General features: G+C 40.4%; 2 protein-coding genes across 2 annotated transcripts; both read right to left on the bottom strand.

Moving 5' to 3' along the window:
• Positions 1–5,574: 5,574 nt before the first annotated feature.
• Positions 5,575–6,033, bottom strand: LOC132185880 (uncharacterized). The gene has a single exon (XM_059599682.1). It carries the CDS (start codon positions 5,936–5,938, stop codon positions 5,693–5,695), a length of 246 nt encoding a protein of 81 aa, XP_059455665.1. The 5' UTR covers positions 5,939–6,033; the 3' UTR covers positions 5,575–5,692.
• A 1,048-nt stretch (positions 6,034–7,081) lies between these two features.
• Positions 7,082–11,231, bottom strand: LOC132184395 (uncharacterized). The gene is made up of 5 exons (XM_059598023.1): positions 10,866–11,231; positions 10,640–10,774; positions 10,473–10,510; positions 10,277–10,343; positions 7,082–7,701 (listed from the first exon to the last, which is right to left on the bottom strand). The coding sequence occupies exons 1-5, from the start codon at positions 11,085–11,087 to the stop codon at positions 7,294–7,296; spliced, it is 870 nt and encodes a 289-aa protein (XP_059454006.1). The 5' UTR covers positions 11,088–11,231; the 3' UTR covers positions 7,082–7,293.
• Between the last annotated feature and the right edge of the window lie 250 nt (positions 11,232–11,481).

Below are 11,481 nucleotides of genomic sequence, written 5' to 3'. Positions count from 1 at the left end.
TCGTACTCTGCTTTATTATTGGTTGTTTTGAAACCCATCTTAATTGCGTACCTGAGTTCTTGGCCTGATGGGGCCCCGACCATTACTCATGTTCCACTACTCTTCTTGTTTACAGACCCGTCAACGTGAATGATCCAGGAATCTGTCGTGAGCTTCTTCGCTTCCTCCGCAATGAAGTCTGCCATCACTTGCCCTTTAATGGCGGTCCTGGGGAGGTATTCCAAATCAAATTCTCCCAATTCCACTGCCCATTTGACCATTCTCCCTGTGATGACGCAGATGGTGTGAGATTGGAAGTAGGGGCGAAGCCTTCTCGCTGAGGTGACCAACATAAATGCCAACTGTTTGATCTGCATATATCTGGCCTCTGCTCCATGGAGGGCTCTACTTGTGTAATAAATTAGCCGCTGAACTCCAGCCTCCTCCCTGACCAGGGCTTGACTAAGCAAGGGCGGGTTGACTAAGTACTCTTTTAGTTGTTTGAAAGCCTTGTAACACTCCTCCCCCAATGAAAGCCCTTGCGAAGTATTTTGAAGAAGGGGAGGCACTTGTCTGTGGCCTGCGAAATGAATCGGTTCAGGGCCGCGACCCTTCCCGTGAGCTGTTGGAGTTGCTTAGTGTTATGGGGAGGCTGCATATCTATGATGGCTTGGATTTTTTTCAAGGTTCGCCTTGGTCCCCCTATAGGACACTCTGAACCCCAGAAACTTGCCCGAGGATACCCCAAAGGCGCACGTTGTGGGGATGAGCCTCATGCAATAACGCCTTAGGGTTCGAAAGGTCTGCTCCAGGTCTACTACATCATTGGTGGCTTGGTTGCTTTTGACTAGCATGTCATCGACATTGACTTCCACATTCCTTCCAATTTTGTTCTCTAAACATGCAATTGACTAACCTTTGGTATGTCGCTCCTGCATTCTTCAACCCAAAAGGCATTACCTGGTAGCAGTAGAGTCTGTGGTCGGTCATGAAGGCCCTTTTTTCTTTATACAACCCGTCCATCTGGATATGGTTCTATCCTGAAAATGTATTCATGAAACTAAGAAATTCATGCCCCACCGTAGGGTCAACAAGTAGGTCTATCCCGGGGAGGGGAAGCTATCCTTCAGGCATGCCTTGTTTTGATCAATAAAATCAACGCACATTATCCATTTTTCGTTTGCCTTTTTACCATGAACAGATTGGATATCCAGGTTGGATATTGGACATCCCTAATAAACTGTTCTTTGAGTAGTTTGTCCACCTCTTTTGCGGTAGGTCGGCTTCTTAGGTATCTCTTCTTGTGTATAACTAGTTTTGAGTTCAGACTTAAGTTGAGCCAGTGAGTGATAACTGAGGGGTCGATCCCGAGCATGTCTTTGTGCATCCAAGCAAAAACATCTAAATTATCTTTCAAGAAGTGAATTAAGTTCTCCTTGACCGGTTGTGATAACTGAGAGCCTATCTTCAGGGTTCTCTCCGGTCCGTCCATTGAGAGTTCAATCAACTCTTCCATGGGTTCACCATGCTTCAAGGATCGTTCGTCGCGGACTTCCATTGTGATGGAGAGGGCTTCTTTCATGTGTGGTTCCTTTAGCATCGCATTGTAGCAGATCTACAATGTCTCCTAGTTCCCTCTTACCACTCCGACACCGTGCTCTGTTGGGAACTTCATTGCTAAGTGGACTGTGGACACTACTGCTTTGAGAGAGTTCAGCGTTGGGTGCCCCAATATGATGTTGTAGGCTGACTGTTTGTCTAACACAAGGAAATCGACCATTACCGTTACTTGCCGAGGCTCGGCTCTGGCTGAAACTGTCAAAGAAATCACCCCAGCTGGTTTGACCATTTCTCCACTGAAACCTACTAGGGGAGTCGTTACAAGGTTCACTCAATTTTTGTCGATCCCCATCCTTTTGAAGGCGGCCATGTACAATATGTTTGCCGAGTTGCCTGTATCTATCAATATTCTATGGATGTTGTAGTTCGAGATAAGGAGGGTCACCACCAGTGCATCATCATGCGGAAAAGAGATTCCACATAGGTCTTTGTCCGTGAAAGATATGGGGAGTGCCTCTTGCCTTTGGACCTTGGGGCTTCGTTCAAGTGACAGCACCTCCCCTGATATCAGCCTTCTGGTGTGGACTCTTCTAGAAGAGCTGGATTCTCCTCCCCCAGCGAACCCCCTGAGATGGTGTCGATTTCTGCTATTGCCTTGTGCCCCCTCGATCTTCAATTCTCCAAACTTTCCTTACACGCTCTATCCTGGCGCTTGTCGGCCCTATAGTCCACATGGACCTTTTCATCTTCCTCCGATGAGTCGTGACCTTCATATCCGTGGAATTGGCCCTGCGCCCCATAACGCCCTCTATCTGCGGGTTTGGGCGGTGGCATCTTCGGTCGTGTCTCCGACCTTCGTATCGCTGTAACTTTTGCCGTTGATCCCCCTCTTGTTTTTTTGGGATCCTATCCTCAGCTCGTGGACCGTCATTCGCGTACTAGAGGGCTTGATGTCTTTGTCATGCTACGAACCTGGCCAACTTTCCACTCTTGATGAGCTTTTTGATCTCCATGCGCAACGTGATGCAATCTTCGGTGTGATGGCCATGATCCTGGTGGAACTCACAGTATTTGCTCATATTGCACTTGTGGGGAGGGGTTCTCATTGGTTGGGGTTGCCTTACCTCCGATAGGGCGTAGATTTTGTGCCAGATTTCTATTAGATTGGTGTTCAAATGGGTGAAATTAAGTTCTCTCTGGGCAGAGTCTTTCTTTTTATCTTTCTTCTTCTCCTTTTTGCTTGGGGTTCTCCAACGAGGCTTCATTCTTCGTGATCCCCAACTACGTTTCCCTTCTTGCCAATAGGGCCTTAATAGTCTCTTCCCTGTTGATGTATTCTGCTGCTTTATCCATAAACTTTTGGAGGGTGGCGGGCGGTCGTCGCACTATCTTTGTGGCCAAGGGACTTGAGGGGTGGACACCATGCATGAGGGCCATTAACACTAAGTCTCCAGGCGCACCCTCCACTTCCAGCTTCTCTTTGTTGAAGCGATCTATATAAGCCTTCAAGGACTCAGCTTCTTTCTGCTGGATGGTCATCAAGTACGTTACGGGCACCCTCCACTTTCATGTGGACATAAACTGAGCCAAGAACATCTTTGCTAGATCCATAAAGTTGTCAGTTGAGTTCGGGGGGAGTGTTACGAACCATCCGTGAGCAGTCCCCCCTTCAAAGTGAGGGGAAACGCATAGCACGCAATCTAGTCTGGGGTCCCACGTAGAGCGACATGGGTGCGGAATGTTTCAAGATGTTCCATGTGATCCGTAGTACCATCGTACGAGGGAACCTTGGGGACTTTGAATTTATTAGGCAATGGGCAATTTAGTACTCGCTGGGTGAATGGCAGGTTCATGCTTTGGAGGACATCTTATACCACCGATGATTTACCTTCACTTGGCGAGCCATTTTTCGATACTCACTTTTCAACTCCTAGTATAATGCCACTAAATCCTCTCCTAGTGGTTCTTCATGGTTCCCCCCATGAGGTTGCTTCCCGCAAGGATCTCGCTCTCGACGCACGTCCCGTTCATGCCTACCATGTTCTCTTCTGAACTACTCTTCATAGCCTTCATGCCCATAGGATCCATCTCCATAATAGTCAAGCGTACGTGTAATCTCTTTCGTAATACCCTTTTCCAAGTCACCTTCGTATTGGCTCACGTAGCTGTGACCATCTTCATCATGATAACATCCACCATCTTCATAGTGGTGGCTACGTCCGTAGTGGGTGTAGCCATATGGGCTTTCTTGGTAATACTCCCTCTGAGGAGTCTCTTCGTAATAGTACTCATCCCTCACATAATAGTCATGGGGTATCACTCCTCCTTCGTAGGTATCATGTTCATGTTTTTGCCCCTTAACCCTTGGTTGAGGTGAATTATTTCACAGCCCTTCCCCTGGTTGCTCAGGGGGAGGCCTTTGACAATGGGCCTGTCTCTCTAGCTCTTCGTTCCGAATGGTAAGGCTTCAAGTGTACTCCCTCTCCTACTCTAATTGTGAGGTTAGGTAGATCAGCTGGGGGTTGGGTTAGTCATCTTGGACGATTCTGCTTCATTATGGCTTCTGGACCTCATCTGGGACCTAGTGGCATTTCCTGATGGGTTAGCAGGTGTGACAAGCATGAAGGCATTAGTTGTCGTGTGCGTTGGTAGCGGGGTTGAAGCTCTGTCAACTAACGATTGGTTTCCTCTTGTGCCGGCGTTCTCACCATCAGTGGCAAGCATTTTGTTTTAGGGGAAAGGACTAGGTTTTACACCACATCGATTCCCACAGACGGCACCAAACTGTTCACACAGTTTGCCGGCCACTCACTTCAATTACACCAAAGAATTACACAAACAAATCGACTTAAGAAAAAAAAAAAATCTTTTTTCTTCTTTCTTACTTCCTTTTTCTTATTGTCTAATTACAATTTTTCGTCTCTCTTCCCATTTACAATTTATTTTTCCTTCTTATACCTCTCTTTCTTGGGATTCGCACCATTGCTGCACTGGAGCTTGACACATGTCATCTGGGGATCGGGAGTTGGGAGAGTGGGTTAGGTCCATATGACTTTTGTACAACAGCAGCATACCTTCTGAGTACAGTAGGGTTTCGATGGGACAAGGACGTGACAAAATTCGCCTGACTTGACAGCTCTTTTATTCTAATTAGACGCTTACTTTCTCTTTTATCGAGGTTGAGCGAACCCTTCTCAATGACCCCTTCGTACGATTGCGAAGCTAGAGTTGGGTTTTTGACGAAGGCTTCGGGGCTCGCCAAAGCAGCAGGCCTAACATGCAAACCTTAGGCTGTACGTGTTTTGGGCCTTGCGAATGATTTAGGCCTTCTATAGTGCGGGATGTCTAGGTTCGGCAATTCTTCTGCTGGGCCGAACCTTGGTCCAACATTTATGAACACAATCGAGTTATATATCAGAAAAAGTTATCTGACAAAGTTTTCCTTTAAATTAGGTTAGAAAAAAAAAAAAAAAGTTTTCCTTTAAATTAGATTAGATAATTTTTTTTTTTTTCTGATTCATTTATTAAACTAAACTGTGTATAAAATGCATATATATAATTTTAAGTACATTTTACAAAATATACATAAAAAATACATGTTAACTAAAAATATATACGTAAAAATTCCATTCCACACTCAGCATTTTTAAATACGAAGTCAATTTAATAGACTTCCCATGCACGCAAGTTTGAAACGAATGAGGATACTTTACCATTTTTTTTTTTTTTTAAAAAAAAAAAAAATTGTAGATTTTGATTTTAAGCCATATTTCAAAATTAAGTGACATGTAATCAAGATAATCAATAAAGTAGAGACGCATCTCAAAGATTTTTTACAACGATCGAGCAAGAATTAGAATTGATGAAAATATACTAAATACTTGATATTTTTCTAAGTGTTATCGATACCTAAAAAGTTATTAAGATCACATAATTTGAGAATCTATATAATTTTTTTTTTTTTTTAAATCGTAGGATCTTAATCCGATGGAAACTACCATCCACTGTGCCTGTAATTAATAGCTTTCAAGAAAAAAAAATAAAAAAACATATATAGAGAAGCGGATTTTTATTCAAACATCAAAGGAACAGCTTTAAACACATGCATTTCCATGCAGATTTGTACAAGATACATAAGAGATATATTATATTATTAGGCGGGGCCCGTCCCAGTAACACCGAGGTCCTGCTTATTGTTTTCATCTTTTCCGGCACCGAAGGCGGGGCCGCCTTTTCCGGCGGCGTCCTCGACCTTGTCCTGCAGCTTATCGATCTGAATCATACCCTGATCCTCCTTCGAATCTACGACAATCTTGGTCTTGTTCTCTCCACCTGGCACTGACTCGTACGTTGTTGCAGTCTTCGACTCCTTCGGCAGCGCTCCCTGTGCCCCTGACATTATTAATTATCACTTTTTTTTGTTATCAAAATCTTTGTATAATCTGCTGCTATTTCTGTCGCTCGAACTCTGCCTCCATTTTCCTCAGCTTATATATATATATATATATATATATATATATGGACTTAGACGAGTCCCTTGTACATGAATCCACGTTATCTTTTAACTCTCAACGTGGCGTCCAGGAGGAGTAGAGAGTCTAGAGACTCTCTCACAAGTGCTTTGCTGTATTTTTCACTCACTAGCTACGTGTACACATGCAGCCTTTGGACTAGGATAAGACTAATATTAATTTGTGAGCTTTTATTTTTTTATTTTTTTATTTTCTGCACGCATTTATGAAATATCTCTTATCATATCCAAATTTTAGGTATTTATGAAATTTCTTTTATGGTATTTTTTTTTTTTAATAACAATACTAAAAAAGAGACCATTAATTACATTTAACGTATAAATGATACTATATTATTTAAAAATTTTGAATAATGCATGACAATATAAGCACCATAAGTTTTTTTATTTTTTATTTTTTTAAATAGCCACGCCACATTAATCTTAGATGGACGCTGGTAGGCCAAAAAGAATTACTCCTATTTAGATGGGAATCTACCTGAGTAATTCAATCTAATCTACTTGTGTGACTTGTGTCCTACTAACAATAATGTGCTTATTAAAATCACTATTAAGTTGGTGATTAGTCATTATTAAATTTTGATCAAATTGTGATCTTAATAACCACATCATTTTTAATAGGACACAAATAGACCTTCTAAAATTACTCGAATCCACCTAGCTGTTAGTTGCGAGAAATGAAATAGAATTGATTAAAATTCACCTCAATTTTGACAACCATTATTGTAGGAGAGTGATTCACTTGTTCGAATAAGTAGCTGTTCAAATTTTTCTGGACAAATAAATCTTATATGACAATTTGATATCCTTATCCTTATCCCTATTTTCATTTGTACAGAAAAATACACCTGTCTGCGGCAGAACAGCTATACACTACAGGTTTTAGTGACATTTCTTTTTCACTGTATTCCGCAGCCAGACAACTCAAACGGTCTCCCAATAACTCTTCAACCAAAGGGCAAGTGCAAGTTGGATGGCCGTGTCGGTGTGCTTTCATAAGCCTGGAAACTCTGAAAATGAAGGGGATTCTTATTGACCAACTCAGACACTGCTCGCATAAACATGTGGCAGGAGATGAGCTGGGTTGAATCTGAACCTCCTCTGCTCTAAAGCAAACAATTGGAATGCAGGGTATTGATGTTGCAATAATTTTGAACACTAGATGCCTAAGAATCAAAATAGTAAGAAAAATAATAAAAAAGTATACACAACTTTATACAATATCACGTTATGGTATATGCAGCCAAGCTAACAAAGAAACCAAGCAGAGCACCTGCTATGACTTCAACCTCAGTATGGCCTATTGATTCTTTCAATGGAATTGAATTATCACTACTTTCTGATCCTTCTTTGACATCAGCTGCTAAGGCAGAAAACAGCAGAGTCTCATTATTTTGCCTCATTTTGTCATCTGATCTGAGTAACATAGGAGAATTTATTGGTTTTGATGTGAAAGAATTTGCTTCCTCAGACAAGAGGGGCTGAAGACTCTCCAAACTTATCGGCAATGAGGGTCCCAGTTGAGAATCAATCAAATCATCTCTATCCTTATTGTGAACTGAATTTAAGTGTATCTTGGCCAGCAATTTGTTCAGCACTTTTGCATGGTTTCCCACTTCTCTTCTCACACCCTGCAGAAGTAAAAATTCACACTCAAATGGAAGTTTCAGATCATATCGCGTCTCAAGTTAGTGATGATAAACAGATTTTAACAAGTGATCCAAAAGGGCATGTTCAGTGAACCCAAAACACCATGAATGTGAAGAAGAGCAACTCACGTTATTGAAGAACGAGAATGGAATAATAACCAAAAAGGCCTTCATCCTTGGTACATTGTCCATCCCTGACAAAGCCTGAGGCTGTTTTATGGAGAACCCCTCGTGTTCTCTATCTTATTCTCTTTGCTACATTGTCATTGTTTAGGACATATGCATACATACCTCATATATTACATTCGTATGTTATGATTTCATGAGTGGTTAGTAGATATTTCACTAGCAAACAATTTTAAGTTTACAGCTGAGATAGCATGAAGTATTAGTCTCATGACAAAGGTTGTTTTTCCTGATGGAGCAGCTTTTTGGTGAAGATAGCTACTGATAGTACCAAAAACTCAAGGAACAGGATTTCGTAAAGCTAGATTTTGAAATAATTTAACCAAGCAAGAAAACTGTTCGTCTAAGCTACTGACAGAGAGAAAGAAAGAGAACGTATTCCTGATCAATGATTCTGTAGATTGAGTCAATCCAAACCTGGAGTTCGGTACTAGTATAGTTTATGACAATCAGCAAACATGTTTCCCAATTGGAACTAGTAATGGCCGCCAATTAAGATACTAATGATATTGAATCGACAGCCAAGTACTAGTAAAGGTTAGAGAGGTAACTCAATTCAATAAATAGAAGATCATTATAGATGAAGGGAAGAGCAATCAATAATTCAATGTTTATGAGACATTAGCAGGTCTGACCCCTTGAATCAAATTTACTTGCTAAGACTTTTGACTACATTTAAAATGGAAACCCATGAAAGAAGATTTCCCACGTATATTACATTTCTAATTGGAAAGACTAACTAATGACCATATTACTTTCTGGAAGCTTCACATGCCCAGTTAGGCTTTTGTCTACTCCAGATGTTCCTGGGAGGGGCACAGAACTGGTGGAACTACGTTAATATTGTTATAAGGATTTTCTGTTCATGGATACTATTAATGGCTCTCTTCTCCTTCTCCATAATATATGAAGTATTACAGATGAAGTTAAAAGAGGCCCATCTTATCAAAAATACTAAGTGCTGAAATTTGTGAGCCAGAGTTAACCAAACTGAAAACCAGATTACAAGCAAGACTGACCAATGGATCCATCATCCATTATATTACATAATTTGAAAAAAGGTAACAACATAATTTCAAACCATCAACTAAAGCCTCTCTTTCAGCACTCGATCCGACAAACAAAAAACAATGAGTGAGTATGTGCTGTTTAAAAAACACCAACACCAACTTCAAGCCCATATTTTCAACTACAGCCATCAACTTCCATTTATGAATTCCAACTGATGTTCTTATCTATTGAATCAAAATTAGTTGTTTCAGTTTAAACTTCAATCACCATACAAGAGATCAAATCCAATAGGTCCTTGTTACCTTTTCAACTCCAATCTTAATGACCCTTGGTATAAGCATTAACATTGATGATAAACCCACTATATCAAGTCCAAATGATGGATGCCTATATCCACCTCCAAACTCAAGCAGATCTATGGTTACGTAATACTGTCTTTACTTTAATTAAAGCTAGCAGCTCATAAGAGGCCTAACAAACATATACAGGGAACAGTTTGATCCTAGAATTCATGTCTGTAGAGTTGTATGTGTGTGTGTGTGTGAGAGAGAGAGAAGACTTAATAACATCCCCCACTGCCACAGTAAAAATTATGAAACCGCCAAAATGAACCAGGTCTACCAAGACAGGTCCCTACCTAATATTAGAAACATCTCCCAAGAGTTTCTGCACAGCAAATACACTTTGAAGTATGTTTCATTCCCCAAAATTGAACTTTGATAACAACACGGAAAGTTTTATGCACTTTTTTTTTTTTTTTTTTACAAAAGAAAACACTCTCTGACGTAGCGGAAGACTAAGGTAACTAATCAAATAGCAACGTCTTTGATTTTGCAAGGAGAAGCGTCTTTGTCTTTTACCCCAAAAGATAAAACAGGCTCGCAGGCTTGCAAGGTCAACCAAACTACTTTATAAACCAAGTCCAGGTGAGCCAGTTGAACTGGAGTGAAGAATGAGCTCACCACAAGTTTTCAATCTGGTCAATCTAGACGAACTTCAACAACTAAATTTCCAGCTCAGCTAGGCCTACCTAGAAAATTTGCACCTATTTCCAATATAGACAAACTTGGGACCAAATTACTACTTCTTTAAATTGTATTCATATATGTTTTATATTTCATAATCAACTGAGACCTTCTTTCCCAACAGAAAAACTTCAATTGTTAGACATAGATTGTAAGATGTGAAACCTGTTTCCTAAGATCCAAGCTCCAACTTACATATAATATTCTTAATGCAGTTAAGGCTACATTTCAAAGATCATCCCATTGAATCAGGAGAAAACAGTCTTTAATTGCTTAAAGAGAATATCTGAAAAATGACATGCAGTGAAAAATGAGCTTCTATAACACATGTATACCTGCGCATCATACATAACAAGGCCAGCATAAACAACTGTTAGGCCAAAAATTGAATCTGAGAAACCCCTGCGATCAAACAACACAGGAGGAAACAGAAAAGATTGATACCCAGATCAAATTAAATACTATAAAGTTAACTCTCATACGAGAATATAAAACATAATGCAGAGATACACAAAAGTAAGTGCTGCTTACCTTTCCAAGCCAATGGTTGTCGCGGTAGCCACCACTGCCTATCCATAAGAAGATGTAAAAAAACTTGATCAAATTACAAATCAAGTTATATGTACATACAAAAAGAAATAATAATAATAATAATAATAATAATAATAATAATTAGAGGGTGAAGGGGGCCAGAGTACAGAGGAGTGGGTAGAAGGGAAGCCTCCAGCCCGAATGGTAGCCCTGAAATCCAAGTCTTTGCCATAGAGAAGCACAGAAGTGAAGGGCTTAGAGAGCTGCCCAATTGCAGCAGATCCCCCAGCCGCAAGTAAAACCTGTTGAAGAAAAAAAATTAAAGAATTTGGAAATGGGTAAGCAAGCAAACAGGAAATTGAACAAAACGGGGAGAAATTAAGGATTTTGGACCTTGTTGTGGGCGAGTTGCCAAAACTGGTCGAGCAGTTCAGCTCCGAGACAGGTGATCCTAAAAGGAGAGGATTTGGGGTGTCTCACTCTCATGCGAAGAAGAAGAAAGGGTTCTTTTTGGCAAGAATTGTTAACAATGCGATGCTTTGCTGAGGATACCCATGAATGAGTAGAAGCACAGGCAGACGTGGAAAAGCTCCAACAGCAACACTGCGAGAACATGGTAAATCGCACCAGTCAGTTGCAGTTGCAGTTGCAGTGAATGATGATATGGCAGGCAGAGTCGAGTCTAGTCAAAATCTCATCTTTCTTCCCACTTCTGGCATCCAATTCTATTGGCATATGTGCAGTGGAGGATGACCTTCTGGTAAGTGGTAAGGCCATAAGCCATGTGGACGATTTGGATCACTCGGAGGCTACAAATTTTAGGTTGGTGTTTTGACGTTGAAATATTTTTTTTAAAAAAGGGAATTTTTTTTTTTATTTTTTTTTCAAGTAATTCTAGAAGAGGCAATTGTATTATAATAAAAATGATGTGGTTATTAAAATTATCATTTGATCAAAATTTAATAATGATCGATCACAAGCTCAATGATAATTTTAATAACCACTTCAT

This window comes from Corylus avellana, chromosome ca6 (genome assembly GCF_901000735.1).
Source record: "Corylus avellana chromosome ca6, CavTom2PMs-1.0".
Classification (NCBI taxonomy): Eukaryota; Viridiplantae; Streptophyta; class Magnoliopsida; order Fagales; family Betulaceae; genus Corylus; species Corylus avellana.
Note: the sequence above shows the minus strand (reverse complement) of the source record. Positions and strands in the feature narration are given on the sequence as shown.